Source organism: Mauremys mutica, chromosome 5 (genome assembly GCF_020497125.1).
Source record: "Mauremys mutica isolate MM-2020 ecotype Southern chromosome 5, ASM2049712v1, whole genome shotgun sequence".
NCBI lineage: Eukaryota > Metazoa > Chordata > Testudines > Geoemydidae > Mauremys > Mauremys mutica.
In genome coordinates this window covers 20,367,698-20,390,267 of record NC_059076.1, presented here as the reverse complement: position 1 = coordinate 20,390,267, position 22,570 = coordinate 20,367,698, and the positions used below count along the sequence as shown (strand labels likewise).

The following is a 22,570-nucleotide window of genomic DNA, read 5'->3' as shown; positions in this document are numbered from 1 at the left end:
GGTGCCAACTATTGCCAATTGTGGTGGCTTTTTCTTTTTAATATATAGTAATGCTTGCCTCCTAAGAACAGGTCTGTGACCACCAATGCATTTCAGAAAGGTTTTTGAATGGAAATGACTTTTAGATCACTACCTACTATGTCAGGTTTCACAAGCTGAACTTTAGATTCTAAGTAGTTTCCATAAATAAATGTACGGGAATACAATGAGGATCTCATCAGCAAAGAATAACAAAAATGTTGCTGGGGAGGGGCTTTATCCAAGTAGATTTTCTTACAACTTTAAATCAGGTCAGAAAAAGGAAAACCCAATTTTCTGAAAAATGTTGACATTGTTTTTCATTTTGCAGGGTTCGCTATTCACTGGTTTTTCTTTTTTTTATTATAATTATTTTTCATGATTTTGTCCCACCCCAATTCTCTTTTTCAAATGCTGAAATTTAAAAAATAAAACATTTTGCATTTTCAAAACCCGAAGTTTTCAATTTTGAAAAGCAATATTTAACTAAAACACCTGCCATCTAAAAAACCACAACCAACTCTATTCAACTCTACATATCATTTGGTCACTGAATGTTGGCACGTGTTCGGAAACTGTTCCATAGGAAATACAAATAGAACTATAGAGACAAATCCTAAAGTCAATTACATTTTAAAATGAAATTCAATAGGAGATTTGCCTGAGTGAGGACTGAAGCACTCAGCCCATAATTATTAATTTAGAACAATTCTTAACAAAGGAAAATTACCTTAAACCCTGTAGGAAAATATTTCTGCATTTATGCTAATACCAAACCTTCTCTTGAAATCAAGACCAAACCAGAGCTCAGCCATTTAATGATAATAATGTTTAAACATCTAACTGAGGACTTAGAAATTAGAAAGAACCCATCTGTGCATGGAACTGATAATTGCTAGTTTTAATATTATTTCTGAATCCAGTTTCCTTAAAAATGAACCACTTTATAATTTAATTAAGTTGCCATCTAAAGAAAGAGGGCTAATTTAAAGCACTAAGCTCAGATAAGAGAAAACAGGTCCCAGAGAATTGGTTTAGAAGGATCCCAAATAATTGTAGGAATTACTTTTATCTACAGTTCGCTCAAAGTCATCAGAATGACTTTTATATCAAAGAGGTGCAGTGAGTGACAGGCGCAGGATTCGCTTTGTACTGTTTAAAACTCATTAGGCCATGAAATAACTTTATCCTGCCAAGACAGGAAAGAACAACAGATGCTGTTTTTGCATTATCTGCATTATTTAGCCCAGCAATCTTTAGACATTTGGGTCAAGTTTCTACAAATTTGTTGCTTTCATCTGACTGAGGAATCATATGTCCTAACCTTTCAGTCTGACCTGTCTAATTGGTGTCCACTTATAACACTGTGGGGGTTTTTTCAGTGACAATTAACCATATGCTGGCAAGGGTTTAATTTAATTTCTGCTAATGCCAGGACATAAATCAAAACTTAAAACGGAATAATGAAGGTATTGGATGCCACTAAAAAGAACAGATTCTTAAGCATAATCTAGCCAGTGCTTACTTGACTGTCCTGAGATTTATATAAAAGTGTTATTTTCCACATCCTCTTAACATTGAAGCTGCAGTTAAGGAAAACCTGTTATGGTAATTGTAGGTGCCTTTATCTTTCTTTTCTGAAGACTCTTCTTTTTTACAAAGCACCTGTGTTTTACTTAAAGCAAAAGGCCATCCCCCTTACAGAGAGGAATAGTTCTATTTAGCATAATTTTCCTAGGGCATGCTGAATTTTCCTGTTGCATGATGATTAAATAAAAGGAGAGAATAATCATGTTTATGCCTGGTAGTTGCTAGGCAGCCTATCTTATAAATAACAAAAAAACAAAAAAACAAAAAAAACAGGGCTTGATTACTGCCTCATGATGGAGTGTGGCATGCTTGCAATTGATATTTCCCTGCAGACAACTGTGCTCAACCAAGGGTTTGCCCCACCTTGGGAGGCCAAGCGGTGATACCATTGCCATCTACTAGGGGAGGACCAGCTTTAAATTCTGAACCCTGGATTAGCAGAACTCCTGGGTATTCTGGCTCTGGGCAGACCTGGCTGGCCTGACACACTTTGGTCACTCTTATTCATGTTAAGTAATACCTGGATCTATAGTCTTGCCAAAATCAATACATCTCCCCGTGCAGTAAAGGACTTCTCAGTGGGAGTAATGGTGGCGGAACAGAGGAGAAGGATGCTCCAGGGATTATGGCACTAACGAAGGACTTCGGAGACCTGGGTCTAAGTCACTCCTCTGCCACAGACTTCCTGTGCAGCCTTGAACGAGTCATTTAGCCTCCTTGTGCCTCCGCTCCCTATCTATAAAATGGGGATAATCACACTTCTCGACCTCACAGGAGTAGTGGGAGAATAAATACACTAACGATGGTGAGGTGCTCAAACACCACTGTGATGAGAACCATATAAATACCTATGATATACTGCAGACCTTTGTAAAATGCAGCGGCAAGCGCTAGGCACAGCTGCACCCTGTTGCTATTGTCCGCAGAAGCCCAGTGATGAATCAGCCCCCAGCATTCAGTTATTAATCTTACTGCCTTTTCATTCAGTTCAGAGAACACACTGACGAAGAGTCAGACACAAAACCGATGTTTCACTTGATATCCCCATCAGGCTTGAACGAAGAAGCTCTGCTACTGTGAGCCACACCTTGTTACCTTGCTAGAAACCAGGGGATTTGGTCTCCTTACGGCAGATGTGTCAGACTCATTTCGGGAAGCGGGTCAAATCTGATGAGATTACAAGTTTGGTGGATAAAGGTACTAGTGTTGATGTCATGCACACAGATTTCTATAAGGCCTTTGACTTGGTCCGACACGACATTTTGATTAAAAAACCAGAATGCTATAAACTTAACATGGCCCACATTCAATGGATTAAAAACTGGCTAACTGATCAGTCTCAAAATGTAATCATAAATGGGGAATCAATTGAGTGGGTGTGTTTCTAGTGGGGTCCCGCACGGGGGATTGGTTCTTAGTCCTGTGCTATTTAACATTTTTATCGGTGACCTGAGAGAAAACATAAACTCATCCCTGATAAAGTTTGCAGATGACACAAAAATATGGGGAGTGGTAAATAATGAAGAGGACAGGTCACCAGTGCAGAGTGATCTGGATTGCTTGGTGAACTGGGCACAAGCATATAATATACATTTGAATATGGCTAAATGTAGATGTATACATCTAGGCCACACTTACATGATGGGGGACTCTATCTTGGGGAAGCTGTAACTCTGAAAAAGATTTGGGTGTCATGGTGGATAATCAGCTGAACATGAGCTCCCACTGCAATGCTGCAGCCAAAAAGATTATGCAATCCTCAAATGCATTAACAGGGGGAGCACGATAAGGAGCTGAGAAGTTATTTTACCTCCGTACTTGGCATTGGTGCAACTGCTGCTGGAATCCTGTGTCCAGTGCTGGTGTTCACAATTCAAGAAGGATGTCGAAAAATTGGAGAGGGAGGGTTCTGAGAAGAGCCATGAGGATGAAAGGATTCAAAAACCTGTCTTACAGTGATAGACTCAAGGAGCTCAATCTATTTAGTTTAACAAAGAGAAGGTTATGGGGTGATTTGATTGTAGTCTGTAAGTACCTACATGGGGAACAGATATTTAATAATGGGCTCTTCAATTTAGCAGAGAAAGGTATAACATGATCCAATGGCTGGAAGCTGATGCTAGACAAATTCAGACTGAAAATAAGGCGTAAATTTTTAACAGTGAGAGTAAATAACCATTGGAACAATTTACAAAGGGTTGTTGTGGATTCTCCATCTCTGACTATTTTTAAATCGGGATGGGATATTTTTCTAAGAATTATTTGGAGCAAGTTCTCTGGCCTGGGTTATACAGGTCAGATTAGATGATCACAATGATCCCTTCTGGCCTTGGAATCTGTGAATTCCATTTTTTTAAATAATGGTCAATTGAATGGGGTAAAATTTGAAGACTCCTTTCAATACACTATGAATTTCCCACTGATTGTGATGGGAGATTTGTACGTGCAATGTGTCTTTTAGGTAAAAAACTACACTTGTAGTCATTATTGTTCTTTATTATTTGTTCGATACCTTATCCTTGCAGTCAGTATCACTCAAAGAGAAAATCTGCTCTAGGTGTCTCTTTCTTCCCTATTTTCTTCTGTATGCTTCTCTTCCTCTTCCCTGACTTTCTTCCTCTGTATTTCCCTCCCTGCACTAACTCCCATTTCCCCACTCTTCATTTGTTGGTTATGCTCCCAACCCCAAATAAACAATTAAATGCTTAGACTGGCATTAGGTTTCAGAGTTAACAAACCAGGGACATTAATGGGAGGCTGTGGGGGGTTCAGACCTCTAAAAGTTTCAGGCTGTCTGCAGATTCAGGCAGACAGGTTCTGTAACACTTGTTTCTTATTTGGGAGATTTTCTTCACAACCTTGAGAGCTAGAAATTTGCTTTTTGTTAAAATAAAAGCTTAGATTCTGGATGCACTATGTGGGTCACATAAATTCATCATCTAGGCTGAATCCAGATCCCGGGTTGTTTGTATGACACCTCTATGTTAAAGAAATTTTCTTTTTTCAGGACTTACCCATTAGGATATATACATTTTAAGAAGAGTTATTTTTACATCAGCATAGTAAATGTTATGATTTCTCTATACATTAACAAACATTTTCTTGTCCCCAATAATAGCAAAAGCAAAAAGGACAGAATATCTTTGATTTTAAAAAAAGCTATAGGTATCTGGAAAAGCATACTGGAACCCGCACTATAACCAATATGTCGAAAAACAAAAGAGGAAAATATTTCTTAAAATGAAATTAAATAGTCAAATGTTACTCTGATTTAAAAAATAAATCATGTTCCCACTTGGGGAGCCTGTCTTTGGTTGAAATCTCACAGCTTACATTACTGGGGCATGATCCTGTAAAGTGCCGAATGCCCTCAACTCGCATGGTTTTCACCTGAAGTCGATGGAAATTAAGGTCACATGGCACATTGTAAAAGGGCAATCAGCACAGACCTACTCCTGCTCCCATGGAAATCAGGAGGAGTTTTGCCATTATATTCAGTGGGGCATGAATATAATGGCAAATATACTTGCATGGCTGTATGAGGAATTTGGGAAGGTGGTGGAAGGAAGGGCTATGCGCACTTGTGTGCTATATTCTGCACCAATCGCCAGCCCCCAAATCAGGGGCTAATGGTCGGGGAATTAGTGCATGCTGGCCCCAGTTAAAGAAAGCATCTAAGCATGTGGATAAGTTAAAGAGTGCGCTTAAGGTCAAGCACATACGCTAGGTTAAAATACAGGCCCCTCAGTGACTTAGCTTTTCTGAATAGGGATACCTGCTTGAACGGGGGACTTGGAATTTTCTCTTTTTTCCTTTTCTTTCTCTCGCTGAGTGGTATTACATGTTATTACAACTGGGATGTCTCCATTCCATCATATGCCATCGGAGCAAACTGAACCCAAGTGCCAAGTCTGCATCTTAATTTCCATCTGTTTCAATAAACACCGGATCAGACCCCAGTTCTGTGTCTTCTCATCTTTTGCTTAAGGAAACACATGGATAAAACTTTCTGTGAAAATCTATCTCCTTTCTCTAATGAGAAGACATTATTGAACAAAGAGCCTTACTGTTCTGAAGACAGAAATCTGATTGCAAACAAAAAATCTTTCTTTGGTAAAAATGTAATAAATATTATCTGGAGCTTCAAGTTTTTATATTTACCTGTCATCTAATTGTCTGTCCGTCTTTTTATCTACCTATGGCTCTATCCTGAGAGGCACTCCTCATTGAAGTCATGGAGGCTGAGGAAACTCAGCACAGTATGTAGGTGCTTAGCACCTTACCGGATTGAGCCCCAGGAAAACTGCTTTTGCTACAGTGTACATGTGAAGTTGCCACAATGCCTTTAACAAACAATATATACTGGTAATTCAATTTTTACTTACACTTGCATGGAGTTTTCCTTTTTTTGACATCGCTAAAAATTGGTTGCTGAAAACTCCTCGTATTCCTACAATCCCCTGAGACACAGCAAATATTTCCAAAATACCTAGGATGACAGAAATCCCAACGTAAATCACAATACTTTTCAGATCACTGTGACAAAAAGAAGTTGTAGTTTCCTTTTGAAAAACCCCGATTCGCCTCTTCCTTGGTTTTCGCAATAATTTCCCGTTTGATGGTTACTGCTTTGCTTATTGGAAATGTGCATTTATTTATATTTGTCTTAAAACCTTAAGTCATCTTTCAGATGACTGACACGTGATCTTCAGAAATGCAGAGGATGTCTTTTGTTGGGCCCCGATCCCACGAAAACTTACAAATGTACATAACCTTTAACATCTGAGTAGTCCACTGATGTGACTGGAACTATTCATGTACGTGTTCTTAAGTACATGTATAAGTCTTTGTAGGATCAGGGCTAAATGCCCATACAATAACCTATTTCTCTATAAAACTTAACAGACCTCTTTTCCTATGAACACACCCAAAAAACAAAACAAACCCCCTCTATGTTCTATTCAAAGTAGGCTATAACACAAATCAGCAAAAGTCAATAATTTCAACCATATGGCTCCTTGACACTGTGCCACTGCCATTGCAGCAATTATTTTTATACTGTTAGGAGACCTCTTGGCCCAAATACATCTCAACTGTCCCTGTTTTTCAGTGATATCCCTTATTTCAGACCCAAATTTCCCTCTAGTTCACACAAATTTGGTCTCTCACTTTTGTTGTTATAAAGGATTTGCACCAGAAATACAGGAGTAGAGCTGATCTGAATTTTGGATGACACGTTTTGATTCAGATGAAATTTAGCTACTTCAGATCTGGAGAAGCATTCACAAGTTCAAAATCTTTTTTTTTTCCCTTTGGCAGGGTTTATCTAGCTGGACAACATTAGCGTGTATTACTGTGTCCATTCAAGACACGCTTTTTGGGTATGTCTCTAATTTTAACATATGCAAAACTAGGGCAGATTAATTTTGGCAAAGGGGAAAAGAAGTGAAAATAAATCATTTTAAATTTTGCCCCATTTTATCCAAAATGAAACCAGGCCTCCTTACTCACTGGTATAGTGCATTATGGAAATAAAGTTACAGCAAATATAATTTATGCTAAAGGAATAAATTCCATGTCTTCTTAAGCTTCCCATGGGTCAGATTTTAATACACTTGCTCACATTGTGTAGAATCCTACTCAGCAAGCATTCCCACTGATTTCAATGGGACTTTCTGTGGAATAATACACTATTTAGTTTGACTAGGAATAGCAGAATCTGGCCGTAAGGGAATAAAAGTTATTTTTCCTTTTCCCTACTGACTTCCAGGGAACGACTCTGTTTGTTACCAGGGTATCTAAATTCCTTCTTTGAGTAAGGGATCAATATTTATGGCCACATTTGGGCCTTTGAATGCTGAGAGATTCGCTGGGCTTGATTCTTTATCTACTGAAATCTCATGCTTGAGGACTTGGGCCCCAATTCAGCAAAGCACCTGAGCACGTAGAGAATCCCATCACTAATTCAGCAGAGCCATTAAGCATGTGCTCATATCCCATTGAAGCCAACGAGATGTACAGATTGGTGTCCTGTTCATCCTATTCATAAAATTGGCTGTCTCCAGGGAAATTTTGGACGGGCAGACAAGTGTAAAGTTTCAGGCCTATTCAGATTTGTTTGTACCAAGAAATGGATCTACTTCTTTGCAAAGCTTCAGGACATCGCTGATCTAACAACTTCAACTGGAATTGCGGGCACTGCCCCTCGGACTCCCAATAGGCTTACAAACTATTAGAACTACTTCCTGGGGTGGAAGGCTCAGCCCTTAGGCTGTGACCCACTAGAACTTTTAACTGAGGCAGAGTATATCTACACTGCAATCAAGAGAGGTGATTGCAGCACATGGAAACGTCCCCAAGCTAGCTAGAGTGACGCTAGCACAAGTAACAGTAGCAGCAAAGCTGTGGTGGGACCCACCCACTGAGGACCCTGAGTACACATTTGAGCAGCCAACATCTGCATTGCCACAGCTTCCCTGTGATTGTTACTCAAGCTAGCTTTGATCCAGCTATATCAAAGCAAGCTCGGGTATCTATACATGAGCTGTAATCACACCACCTGATTGTAGTATAGACATACCTTGAGTTTGTAACCAGGTATTGACATAACTGGCTTAATAACCATGGCAGCTATAACAGTGTTTGTCCTAGATTGGCACGTCTGGCGTCCTATAACCAGGCTGGCACACTGCTTTTTCACTTGGGACAAGACTCCCCTGACTGTGAACTTGTTCTTTTTCTTCCTAGCTGTGGTAGGACATCCCAGAGTGCAGCTCCCAATGTTGATGCCACTCTGTGTGCGTGTCACCCAAACCCCTGCTAAGGAATTATGGGATTGTTGCCCATTCCCCTCCCACCCCCAGAAATCAGCATAGGATGTCATACAAAGAAAATTAATAACTCCAGATCTGTGACTGATCTAGTGCCTTCTTCCTGCACTCTTCCCACAGTCCTCACATTTTTAATGAACTAGGATAGGGAATAGGCTTTGAGATTTCCACCCCAGACAGGGATCTTCCTGTACAGGGCAGAGAGCCCTACAATTTCATTAAAGGGCAGGGTTGGGCCCTGAGTGAGTTATTACCTGATGTATACAAAGTAATCAAAGCTTTAACAGTTCAATTGTAAATTCTGTTTTCTGAGGTGAGAACAATAACAACAATATTATGACACCTCTAGCTCTCACTCTATAAATACATCAATTATGTGCTCAGGACTCACAATTTAGATCCAAATATTGAATACCGCAAACTTGGGGGATGTTCAGATCTGGTGTTTTGATCGTGACTCATCTGTAAAGTATACACCCCGAACCTGAAACAATCCTCCCCTGCATCCTCTTTTCACTGAGATGGAATAATTTAGACGCACCTTTGCAAAACATTAGATGGAGAAATGGTTTTAAAGACATAAAAAAATCAATCCTCCCCTATAGCTCTAGTCTAGAGCACCATGTGGTTGTTCAAGGCATTGTGTCTAGCCCATGGAGAGCCCTTGCCAACTCTCACTGAAGTCAATGGCAGATTTAAATGGGGGTTGGATTGGACCCCTGGAGCCCATCTTAAAGTTGCAAGACTGACCTTAGCCAGAATTAGCAGAGTACTTACCACAGAGGGCTACTAGTGCTGCTTGACACACTGAAACAGTGTGATGCATACTGAGTAATGGATGGGGTCATTCATTGTCCCTTCAAGCATCTGGAGAGTGGAGAACTATAGGAGATATTATTTGGAATGGCATCCCAGAGAGCCACAAAGTAACCATGAAGTATGCACTTGACATGGCATTGCAATGTTTGCTTCATTGCTTTGCCTGAATAGGTGATGACATTGTGTTGTGAGGATGCAATGTCACAGACCAAACAAAGAGAGGTCAGGATGCCCTCCCAGGACTTTGTGGCTTTGTGAGCTGACTAAGTGCTCTGCAAAGAGAAAATCACTGTTATAGAATGTCAAAAGTAGATATACTGACCTCAGCGAGGATTTCTTTTTTATTATTTGTTGGTGCTCTTTTTTTGTTTGCTCAGCTCCAGATTAAAAAAAGGGATTGCTTTAAAATACTTATAAGCATACAACAAGTTTTGTGCATTGGTGCTTTTTGTTATTTTAATTACAATGGACTTGAGTCACTTCTGCTGGGTCGGGAGGTTGCAATTTGATTCCTTCTGTGCCAGGTCTGGCCAGTTCATTTGAGATGGAGATTAAGCTATCTCCAGAGCAAGGTGCTGGAATCTGGCAGGGGAAGGCAGTTTTAATTCAGAGCCCTGCAAAGGTGAAAGTAAGCCGGTATGGTCCAGTACGGCATACCGGCAGGACTGGCTTCCCTAGGCCAGCGATTTAAAGGGCCCGGGGCTCCCAGCAATGGCCGGAGCCCCGGGCCCTTTAAATTGCCACCAGAACCTCACTGCCAGAGCCCCTGGCTAGCAGAGGTGGCTTGGGTGCAGGGCCGGCTCCAGGCACCAGCGTTCCAAGCTGGTGCTTGGGGAAGCAATCTGCAAGGGGCAGCAGTCCCTGTTCTTTTGCCCCCAAGCAGCGCGCTGAATTGCCGCCGCGGAGGGCGGGGGCAGTCCGTGTGCCCTTAGGGTGGCAAGCGTGTTTCCGTGGTGGCGGCAATTCGGGGGCAGCTTCTATGTTTAGCTGTCTGCGGTGGCTTCAGCTTGGGGTGGCAAAAACTGTAGAGCTGGCCCTGCTCGGGTGCTAATTTAAAGGGCCTGGGGCTTCAGCCTCTGCAGGGAGCCCTGGGGCCTTTAAATCGCCACTGGAGTCCTGCTGCCGGAGCCCCAGGATAGCAGCGGCAGCCGAGGGCTCTGGCGGTGATTTAAAGGGCCCGGGGAGGTAGCAACGGCCAGAGCCCGGGCCCTTTAAATTGCCCCTGAGCCTTGGGGCTCCTGGCCGCCTCTGCAGCTGGTAGCTCCGGGGGTGATTTAAATGACCTGGGACTCCCAGTCACCACTACCACAGCTGGAGCCCCGGGCCCTTTAAATCTTCATTTAAAGGGCCCGGTCATTTAAAGGCCCCACCTCTTCCAGTTGAGGCCACGCCTCCTGCTCAGGCCTCCGGTGTACCAGTAAATCCTTTAAGTTACTTTCACCCCTGGAGCCATGTCTCCATAAGAACCCACCAGCTGCCCTGGAAATGGATTGGATCAGTTCTCCTGAGCATCCTATCCATGTTCCCTCTCTGCCCAGCACCATCCACTATTTGCTTGGGACAACCAGCTCTGGGTCCCCTGGAGAGTGGAGGTTTTAATCACCATGCATTTCTGCGATCTCCCCATTCTTCTCTTCAGGTGGACTTTCCAGAAGTAAGGAACTACAGCCCAGGTTTCCCTGCAAGTAAATTGAGCTGTTTATATATTAGTAAACCAAAATACCTATGTATGTATAAAAGCCAATGGGTATATATACAATTTGGACCTAATTCTGCACTTATTAACACTAGTGTAAATCAAGAGTAGCATCATTGGTGTCAATGGACATACAACTGTGTAAAAGTGGTGTAAATTGGAGGAGAATCAGGCCCTTTATTTTCATTATATCAATAATGTTTCATTTTTTCTGTTCTACATCCATACACCCTCATTTGCGGGGGCTATATTATTTTGGCTGTTGAAAATTTTTGAGACTGTAACTTTTCAGCTTGCTGTACACAGGTTTTTCATACACGCACATTAAAAAAAAGTAATCTATAAAGACATTTACTGAGCTGGTAAAAAAAAAATGTTTTTTCAGATTTCCTTTTCCCTTCCCAAAACTCGGAGCAAAACCGGGAGATTAATTCTTGATATCAGTTGACATTTTTATTCCAAATTTTTAAGAACAAAAAATATTTAAAATACCAGGAAAAGATATTATTCTTATGAGTTTTTCATGCCACATGATGCAAAATTTTGACCATATTTGGCCTGCATCAATGATTTCAACACCTAATGACAATGGGAGCTCTGTTTATCAATTAAGGGATTAATTTGATCCTTACTGTATATTAATTCAACTATGCCAATTATTCTTAAAATGATTAGGATGCTTCTCTTTAAAGGACAGAGTCCCCCGTACAACTTCTAACTTCAAAGGTCACTTCAGTTGGGCGAAATCTTGCAATCCTTAATTCCAATATCCAATACACGGAGAGCCTTATTCTGATCTCACTTACACTGGTGAAAATCAGGAGTGACTCCACTGAGTCAATAAAGTTACTTCAGTTTCAAAGTGGCACAAATAATCAGAATCTGACCCCCAAAATACAGGTATGCTTGACATTTCATTTTATATAAGATCATTATTCTCTAAACGCCTAATCAATAATTTCATTGTGCAAAGAGCCACTGAATGAATCCATCGGCAGCACTGTTGATCCACTATAATTTGTGCCAAAAGAAATTATAGAAACTACATAATGGTGCAATACTGCATAATAGTGTATAGTATTGTACATAATATATGTGAGGAACGTGCTATGCTTGCTGCTATGCCAGTGATTCTCAAACTATTGTACTGGTGACCCCTTTCACATAGCAAGCCTCTAAGTGTGGCTCCCTCTTATAAATTAAAAACACTTGTTTATATATTTAACACCATTATAAATGTTGGAGGCAAAGCGGGGTTTGGGGTGGAGGTTGACAGCTCATGATCCTTTGTGTAATAACCTCAAGACCCCCTGAGGGGTCCCGACCCCCAGTTTGAGAACCCCTGTGCTACGCCATTCTGATTAAGAGAGAACTTTGCCCATGGAAATATTTGGGTTACAATATGCTTTGAAAAAATAAATAAAATAAACCCACTTTTATAAAGCTATTTTGGAATATCATAAATGTTCCCATCTGGTCCTGCAATCCCTGAGCATACACATCTCTTTTTTATTTCAAGGGGAGTTCTGGTATACAAGAAAAATACAAGATCGGGCCTTTGAGATTTGATTGAACCCACATCAGCAAGGATATTCGGATTTAAGGACCGAGTAGTTCTGTATCAGAAGCATGTTCAGATGGTACCTGTCCCACCCTTAACCTTTTCCAGCCTAAGAATTGCAACCTGTATGATCTAGAAATGTACATATCTTACATAGCAAGGGCCCAATTCCAACTTCAGATATATGATGTATCTATCTACGTACTTCTATAGCCTCATTAGCGTAGCATCTGAGCACCTCGTGATCATTAATGGATTTTATCTTCACAACCCCACTATGAGTTGGAGAAATATTATGCCCATTTTTCAGAAGGGAAACTGGGGCAGATGGTAGCTGAAGTGATTTGCCCAAGTTCACACTGGAAGTCTGTAGTTATGCCAAGAACTGAACCCAGGTCTCTTGAATCCCAGTCCAGTGCTCTCTCTGACTAGAACAGAGGTCAGCAACCTTTGGCATGCGGCTCGCCAGGGTAAGCACCCTGGTGGGCCGGGATGGTTTGTTTACCTGCAGCATCTGCTGGTTCGGCCAATCGCGGCTCCCACTGGCCGCCGTTCGCAGTCCCAAACCAATAGGGGTTGCGGGAAGCGGTGGCCAGCACATCCCTCGGCCTGCGCCACTTCCCGCAACCCTCATTGGCCTGGAGCGGCAAACCATGGCCAGTGGGAGCCGCGATCGGACGAACCTGCGGACGCAGCAGGTGAACAAACTGGCCCGGCCCGCCAGGGGGCTTACTTGGTGAGCCGCGTGCCAAAGGTTGCTGACCCCTGGAGTAGAACATCCTTCCCAGATTTGAATAGGAGAGACACAAGCATATTTCTGGCTAGAAGGGGGCCCTGTATTTTCTCTTCTGACCTTACAGTCACCCTGCAGCTTTCCTAGCTTTAGCATAACTTCTGCATTAGAAGAGTACACCACAGAATTGTTGATTCACTTGGGTTCTTCCATCCTCCCAGCTCTGCATATTCTCAGCTTTTGTGGTTGGTGTGACCCAAATAGGCACAGATAACCTAACATGAGAAGTTATTTGCACACTTCCAATATAACAGGCCATCTGCTGCCTTCAGTCTGTTTTTTTACTCTATGTAGAAGCTGTGCTGTGGATCAGAGATAGCGTGTAGCCAAGTGAATGGAAGCAGTTGCCAATCTCATAGGTGACAACCAGTGCAGATTTGTAGCCATAATGCAACACACTGGAGACAGGACCAGATCACCACTTGCCATGACAAAAACCTGCAAAAAAAGGTTAAGAGGGGAAATAAACTCTATGCAAGGTGCATAGAACAAGCCATGGTTCTGCCTCCCAAGCCTCATTATCCACAGGCGCAATTGACACAGAGACCATGTTCCTCCATTTGGCTCTGGGGCTCAGATCCTCAATGATATTTAGGCTCCTAATTTCTATTGATATCAATGGAAGTTAAGAGCCTAAATACCTTTGAGGATCCAGGCGTGGGTCCCCAGTGCTACCCCACCACTTCCTGGCCACACAGCTCTGTTGGAGCCTCTTTGCAGGAGTCTCCTCTGCTGCATCTTTTCTTGGGCCTCGCTTACATGGAGAGGTTTGTGAAGTAAATACAATCCCTTCCCCTTGTGTTTGTGCAGGGAATGTGGGTTAACAAGGTGCACTTCCCCTTAAGCCACCCGGTCCCGCCCAGCCAGTGCCTAAGAACCCAGGAGTTAGATCAAACCAGTGGTTTGATATTCTGTCTCTGACATTAGCCAATACCACGTGCTTCCAATGAAGTTGAAACAACCCAATAATGGACAATTATGGATTTACCTGCTTCCTAAATCTCATGAGTTAGCAGGTGATTTTCAGAAGTCACTAGTGATATTATGTACCTCAAGTTTTGGGTGCTCACCTTGAGACACCTCAGAGGGGCCTGGGTGTTCAGCATTTATTGAAAATCTGACCTCTTTCAAGTGTCTCAAGTTGGGCAGTCAATATCACTTGTCACTTTTGAAACTTTTGGCCTCAGTGATGTGTTGTGGCAATGAACTCAACCCATTAATTAGTTGCTGTTTTTAAAACAAATTCCGTTCACCTACTGTAAATTTGTCACCTTTCTGTTTCATTGAATATTGCCTTGTTCTTGAATTCTCCAAAGAGATAGTTAAGAGCACCTGATCATAGGTTATTCTGTGTACCTCTTAATGCTGCCTCTTAGGCCCTCATCCTAAAAACTTCTCTATGTGAGCGAACCCCTGTGTCCTTGGGGAGCCCTAAGGTCCACCTATAGGGAAAAACTTTCAAGACTAAGGTCCTTCTGATTTCTGCCCTAGACTAAATGATATCAGTCTTTTCAATCTCTCCCCATAAAAAAGTCTCTGATCATTTGTTGTTTCTCTCTGAACCCTTTCTGTTTCCACTACTCCTTTTTTAATATGGTGTGACCAGAACTGAACACAATATTCCAAGTGAGGGCAGAACATCAATTTATAAAATGTCATTATAATATTTTCAGTATTATTTTCTATCCCATTCTTCATCCATTTGTACATTTTGTTTCCTTTTTACAATGCTGCTGCACATTCAGCTGAGGTTATTTCTCCCAATAACACCCAGGTCTTTTTTTCTGGAGTGGTTTCATTGAATTCAGAACCCAAAAATGCTCAAACCATTACTTGCCATGTGTATTTTCTTGCCTTTGTCAACACCATCTTTCATATGACCCATTAATCTAGATGCATACAGTCCTGCTGACGTTCCTCAGAATCTTCTCTAGTCTTGATATACTCAAATAATTTAGGGTCAGCTGAAAAGCTTGCCACTCTGCTGGTCTACCCCTCTTCCAGTTCCCTAATGAATATATTAGACAACATCCTTGGGGCCCCTTCTATTAACCTTTTGCCATGTTCAGAACTGATCCCTATTTCTTGTCTCTTGGCCAGTTTTTAATGCAGTTTTTCCTCTCAGCCCATGTCTACTGAGTTTTCTTGACTTCTTCTTGTGAGGGATTCACTCCCTTGGCTCAGGCCTTCCCCACTTGTAGAACTTTGAACCCTCCTTCCCCGGTCACTGAGAAGGTGGGAATGTGGCTGTGGAACTAGCTTACGGCCCCTATTCCACCTGAGAACAGTGAGATCTCTGCACAGGGGCCCTCCTCTGCTCATGGATCCTTCGCAGTTATTTGGCAAGTCTACTGACCTTTCCTTTTTGTGTGAACAACCTTGTCTGTGTAATGCCTCTGAAATCCACAACCCTCTTCTCACATCTCCCCAGGAGGCTTCAGGAAAACACACTGGATCTTGGAACTTCCCTGATGAAGAATTCTGATGATGAGCTTCAGTCACTCAAAATATCCCTTTGGCCAGGAGTCTCTCAGATGCTCTCCGATATTGCAGCTTGTGTGATGACGCTTCAGTTATGGGTAAGGCTACGTTTATGTCACAGAGGTCATGGAAGTCAACGAATCCGTGACTTCCGGAGACCTCCATGACATTCTCTGCTTCAGCCCCAGGGGCTGCAGAACTGGAGCTGGCAGCCAGCGGGGCCCTGGCAGGGTTCCAGCGACAGGCAACAGCAGTGAGAGGCAACAGGGGGCCCCCTGCAAGGTTCCAGGGACAGGTGACAGACTCCTGAGGGGGCCCGCCTCAGGGTTCCAGCGATGGGTGACAGCCTCACACAGGGGAGGGGGATGTGTTGGGTGAGCGGCTGGGGGTATCCCCTTTTCTCTTTGGGAAATACAGCCACCTTGCAGCTCCCAGCCACCATTGGCAGAGGGCCTCTCCTCCCCCCCAGCTTCCAGCTGCCACAGGCAGAGGGGGAACCCCACAGCTCCCAGCCACCACCGTGGTGGGGGAAACCATGGAGCCACAGCAGCAAAAGTCACAGACAGGTCACGGCTTCTGTGAATGTTTGTTTACTGCCTGTGACTTGTCTGTGACTTTTAATAAAAATAACCATGACAAAATCTTAGCCTTAGCTGTGGGTACAGGGCAAGAGAACATGTTCCAAGTCTTAATCAAATCGTTTTAAAGCTGATCCTGTCTAAGTAAGAAGCAACAGAACAAACAAGGCTGAACTCCAGAGAATACTATTCGCAGTCGGTATATTATTTCCAGTGAAGGAAATTAGAGATTCTATTTGTCTAAGCATCAATGTAAGATGCTTGGGGGCTAAAGAGGGGTTGTATATGTATATATGTGTGGGTCAAACACTGACGCTGGTTCCCCATTTCCACCTGTGCAGGAGGAGGGGATTGCAGAGGAAGAGTGGGTGATGACAGGAAAGAGAAGGATTCACACTTTTACATTCTCCCTGCCACACACAAGAGCCTGGGGAAGCAACTTGGCCACCAGGCTGGTGGGTGTGTGAATCAAGAGATGGGGAGGAAGAGAAACATGTTTAGGAGGGTGCTAAAGAGCCGCTGGTTATCCATGTGGCTATCCACATGGAATTAATGCTGATCCTGGCAGCATCAATGTCCACTCTGCACCTGTACCCCTCTTGGTGATTTTGCGCAACTGTAGGCAGGACAGCCAATAGCAGCATGACTCCTGGAGTACCTATGTTCCCAGGAGGACAGGAAGGTTGGAGGGAACAGTGGACAGATAGCTCCTCTGCTGGCTGAGTGCTTCTTTCCCCACTGATTCTGAGAATCAATGGGTTCAGATGCCTGACTTCCCCAGCCACGTCCTCTGGAATCCCCAACACTGTCTCCTCAAGAGGTGCATTAGCTGGAAACTCTATGAGTTGAAACAGAGACCTAATAACTTCACCCACCGGCAGATCCACACACCAATGCCTGGAAAAGATTAAAGGGGCAGAATCTAGTATAAGTTTGGCTTTCCTGGTCATGCATACAACCTTCTAGGTTTTGTGAATGAGCCTCAAAAATAGCCAAATGGAGCCCTCTGTAAGGTGCAATAACTATAAAAAATGTGATGAGTTAAGGACAGAATATGAGATGTTATCACAGTTTTAGTACAGTTCTGCTAATAATTAGTGCAAAATTATCCTTTCTTTTAGGAAGAATTACACTGAATGTGGATAGAATGTGAGGCAATCAGCTATGCCCAGGTGCAGCCCTGTGCCTGAATAGAACTGATTGCATGATCAGGGCCTACATTATTTACTATGGGCCAGATTCTGTAAGTGCTCTTCGAGCAGAACTCCCACTTGAATCAACCAGCATTCCACATCCAGAGGTGATACAGAACCACACCCTATGTTTTTAATGTTCTTTTTAAAGCACCACCAGCTCTTTCTGCCATTTTGATTTCCAATAATAGGACTATTGCGCAGTAATAGTAAGATCTGGACAGTAGTCAAAGCCAGTAACAGCAAGACAGGAGCTCCTCCAGGAGGAGATGAGTATTTGCATTTCTCCTGAGTTTTAGGTTTAAACAAAAGTATCTTGTTGCTTCACTCAAACAATACAAAACATAAAAAAGGAAAGAATGACAAAGTTATAAGTAGGGAGTTAGGAAAGACAGGACAAAACGTTACGCATCTGTTCAGACTTTAAGTGGCAGTATGGTCTAGAGGTCCGAGCATGGAACTAGATGTCAGGAACTCCTAAAGTCTAATAGTGACTGCCACTGGCTTGTGATGTAGGTGTGGGTGAGTCATCTGGGGTGTGATGTTCAAAAGTGTTGTTTCCATTTTCTTCAATGGGAGCCGAGCTAAGCCAGTGCAGTGCTTTTGAAAATCTCATGCTTGTAGCTTCATTTTCCGGGGTCCTGAGCACTCACAATTGCCAGTGACATCAACTGGAGTTGCTCAGCTATTAAACTTTCTACCTCAATTTTCTCAGATCTAACATGAGGCTAATAATATTTGCTTCATCACATGGCTGCTTGGAGGATTAATTAGTTGAAATGGGGCTCTGTTCTGAAAAGTGACTATAAAGATGACATTGAAGGGTTCCAGGTTCGTTATTTCAATATCAAATGTGTACTGTTTACTATTAAAATGATGTTTTCTCTTACTACCAGCCTTGCAGATGGAACCAAAAATCAAACTGGTTTCTTTCCCTCTTGTGCACAATCATCTGCAATAGAGGCTCTGGCAGCAAAATTCTTCCCTCAGTGATACCTGTGCAGCCAGGTTGTCTTCCAGTTCTGCCTCTGGTGACAAGTATGTAACACTATTGCTTTCACTGGGGTTGCATAGATGTAACGGCCTGGAACCTAGAGCACAATTCTGTTGGTGATGCACTTGTAGAAGTAAAACACAATTCCTGCTGTCCAAGGCTAAGTAGTACGCACTTATTTTTGTGGAGTAATAACTAATTATGACTTTGAATACTGGAGGAGAGCAGATCTGTTGAGTAAGGTAATATTTTACCTAGTCACATTTTTTTTTAAAAAGGACATTTTGAATACCCTACAGTCCTTTACATTTTCAAAGCACTATCTACATGTGCTAGGTATTACTAAATCCTAGCTTATCTAGTTTCTTCTTTAATGATATGGATGAAAGAATAAACAGTGAGCTTATGAAAATAACAGATGAAATTGGGTGAAACTGTGAAGACGGGGGAGATAATAATTCTAAGAGACATAAAGAGATTCATCTTGGGAAAAGATAAACTGTTACAGCTGAGGGGAAAGAATCCAAACTAGGCAATCAGTTGAAGAGAGACATAAAATGAAATAAAGAAACTGAAAGATTTAGAGTGAGTAACAGCAAATAAATAAATGAAATGCAGACCATGAAACGTATTAGACTGTAGGAAAGTCTCAGGAAAAGTGATGGGAGCCCCATTGCGTGACAGATTTTAAAACAAGGCTTAGTCGAGTATTATTCAGACATGGACAACAGGTGAAAACGCTGCATTATCAGGAAATCAATTAACTCCCGTGGGTGGCCTTTTCAAACGCGGTCCACCATGCCTTAACTCTACTCCCATTAAAATCAAGAGAAGTTTCACCCGTGATTTCCGTGGGAGCAGTTAAGCTAACACTGAGCTATTTTGAACATCCTACCCGGTCGTCCTAGACCGTTTTCTTCTTTGTGGGTCAAATTCTGGGCCAGCTGACACCTTCCTGCACGCCCCCTTGTTTCAATAGGCTGGTAAAGGGGCCGGGTGACTCTCCAGCTGTTCTGCGGGGCTCACTCCGATTATACACCCTGTCTCCCCAGGCTCTGCTCCCTCCTCCTTTTAAACTTGCCTTGCCAGAGCCTTTCACCGCGGGGAGCCCTGGCTTAGCTCTACTCTGGGGTCTCTCCAGGCTACCAGGAGCCTCTGTCGGTGTGTCGGGGGGGCAGAGACCAGGGATACCTGGCTGGGCCCAGTGGCAATAGGGCGAGGCTCCGGCGGGCGGAGGGATGTCACAGGCTGAGCCAGACAGTTGGGTGGGTGGGTGCTTTCGTGGGGAGAGGACGGGGCTCCCAGCCACCCATCAGCACGCGTCCCCCTGCTCCAGCCCAGCAGCCAGAGGCGCCGCTCCCTGTGGAAGAGCCTTGAGCCCAGACAAAGCTGCACTGAGCGGACTCTGTCCCTGGCTTCCTACAGGGGCTGCACCTGTCCGGGGCCGTGTCAGCTTCCACCGCCCCAACCTGGCAGCGGCTCCCGACCCGGCGATCGCAGGCTCGCTCCACCCTTGGGCCCCGGGCCGGGCCCGACCCTTCCGCCGCTGAAACCCGGGGGCTCGCGGTCACCCATGGCCGAGCTCTCCGGTTACCGCCCGGTAACGCTGCATTATCCACAGAGGCACCGGGCGGGCTCCCCCAGTCCTGTCCTCCCGCTGCATTTCCTGGGCTCTGGCTCCTTGTGTCCCGCTGCCCCGGCCGCTCGCAGAGCAGCTGCAATTACTGCCCCAAGCTCCCTGCGACTCCCTGCCCCGGGGGGAGCAACCCGCCGGGAGAAGGACCAGGCCATGCAGACTGCGTGCTAGTGACCAGTGCAAAGAGCCATCGAATCTCATCTGGTGCACAGCCCCATCCCCTATTCCCACGGCCTGCATCGAGATCATAGCGACGGCGTCTTAACCCTTCATGGTCCGCAACTAGCCACATTCACACCCCTAGTCCCACAGAGTCTGTCTGAATTATAACCACGTCATCTATAGTCCAGAGTCCGAGGGCAGAAGGGACCAGTGTGATCATCTAGCCTGATCTCCTGCGTAACACAGACCTGAGAATATTTTATATCAACACACGTAATCTATGTATATTTATAGCCACCTAATCTATATTTAATCTAATTTATATCCATGTAATATAGGAGTGTGTGTGTGAAGATAGATTAGATGAAGCTATGGAATTAAAATTTGCACTTATAAAACACACACACACATACAGTTCAGCTAGCAACAGTAGAATAAACCTTCCTGGTTGGCTACATGAGTAAATTCTTCCCCACAGAGGCTGGGACTCGACCCATCACTTCGTACAGTCAAAGGTTTATCTCCATGATTTCCGGGGGAATTGGATCCGGCCTCTGCGCAGCAAATCCATAAGTAACGAGTAAAAATGAATGCAATGAGACACACTGCGGTGGCAAAGGTAAAAAAACGTTAAGTATAGCGTGAAACAGGGAAACGAACCCCACGCTTACTTGTTCAAGGCTAGTTGCAGGGCCAGATCCTGTGCCTTTACTCACAGCATAGATCCATGAGCGTATCCGCCTGGGGCAATGTACTCGTTGAGGATGAGAAATTAGGGTGAAATCCATTCTATTGTTTTTTTTTTTAAATAATACTTATCGCTCTGCCCAACTTTGCAACATGACACACAAGTCTCCTTGCATGCACGTAGCGTTATGAACGCGATGCCCCCGTAGTTCAAATACACGGTTTTGCTTCTCTCTATTGCCTGGCCTTTCTCTGAACTTTTCTTATAACTCTTACACACACACACACACACACACACACTTTCCCTCATAGGAAAGCGCACGCACACACACACACACACTTTCCCTCGCAGGAAAGCGCGCGCGCGCACACATCACAAGGTAATTGCACTTAGCCTCTCTCTAGCGTCCTCGCATCATTTGTTAGTTAGAACGTTCAACCTGGTTTAAATTACCGTCGCTGCTGGTATTTGTCCCATCAAATAGTTGTATGTTTACAACTTCTTCTAATTACCCTTTATTTGACGCAGATTTGTGTTGTTTTGCTTAATCTCTAGCCCGGAGTGCAAAAAACAAAGAAAGAACAAAAAAGAAAAAAGAAAAAAGAAAAAAGAAAGAAGAAAGAAGAAAGAAAGGCTCAGAGGAGGCCAGGAAAGACCCCCCCCTCCCCCCAGCTCGGGGAAGGAGACAATCTGGCTTGTTGTTTACCGCTGCTCGCTCCGGTTGCGGGGCTCGGGTTTAGCTGATCTTTAGGAAGCCATAAAGGCAGAACACGGCCTCTGCCCCCAGCCACCCCAAACCACTCTCTAGATCGAGGCTGCTGCACCCCGGGGGGGGGATTGGGAATCCTATCCAAGACCCAGGCGCCGGGAAGGGTTTCCTCGCTCCCCGGGTGCTTTCGGTTCCCCCGTGGCCCGTCCCAGGGCAGAGAACTGAACTTACTTAAGAGATTGGCTTCGTGGGAGCCGTTGACTTTGCCATCCGGGTGGATCTGCAGATGGAAGCCAATGCCCACCCTGCAATAGAGGCTGCCCGTCCTGCGCCCGGATGGGCTCCGCTGGAAGCTGCTTCTCTCCGGCCCGTTTCCTGGGGCTCCCGAGGAGGAGGAGGAAGAAGGTGATGAGGCGGAAGAGGTGTTGCTGGTGCTGCTGGCACGGGCCGCCTGCCCGCCTTGCGCTCCGGGGGGCAGTTGCGCCAGGGCGCTGGTGAGGAGCAGGTGGCTGAGGGAGAGGAGGCAGCGGAAGGACAAGCTCATTCTTCCAGCCGGGAGGGTGCCCAGCGCATCTTGCGAGCCAGGCTCCTGCTCGGTCTGCGCCGCGGCACGGGCTAGCTGCGCTGGGGAGGCATCGCCCCCCTCGCCGCAGCGCGCGAGGGAGATCCGGAGCGCAGCGCTGGCACCGAGATATTTATAACCCGGGTGATCTCACTGGTCGGTGCACGCCTGGAGCCGAAAGGAGGCTCTCTCCTCCATCCGCCGCTTCCCGGCGGCGGGTCTGGGGGAGCCCCGCGTGGCCCCGCGAGGAAGAGGCGAAG

General features: G+C 44.3%; 1 protein-coding gene across 5 annotated transcripts in view; it reads right to left on the bottom strand.

Annotated features, from left to right (window-relative positions):
* The window catches only part of FGF5 (fibroblast growth factor 5), a 37,774-nt gene extending 15,459 nt beyond the window's left edge, over nucleotides 1–22,315 (bottom strand). For 2 of the 5 annotated variants that reach the window (XM_045019393.1, XM_045019392.1), the window contains exons 1-2: nucleotides 21,980–22,315; nucleotides 5,994–6,097 (exon numbers count right to left, since the gene is read on the bottom strand). In XM_045019393.1, coding sequence (XP_044875328.1) covers nucleotides 5,994–6,097; nucleotides 21,980–22,292 — 417 coding nt within the window. In that variant the 5' untranslated portion in view covers nucleotides 22,293–22,315. Of the gene's footprint in view, nucleotides 1–3,418; nucleotides 3,468–5,993; nucleotides 6,098–8,829; nucleotides 8,980–21,979 lie in introns of those variants that run through there. The other 3 variants (XR_006579868.1, XM_045019394.1, XM_045019395.1) reach the window with 3 other exon arrangements.
* Nucleotides 22,316–22,570: the final 255 nt, after the last annotated feature.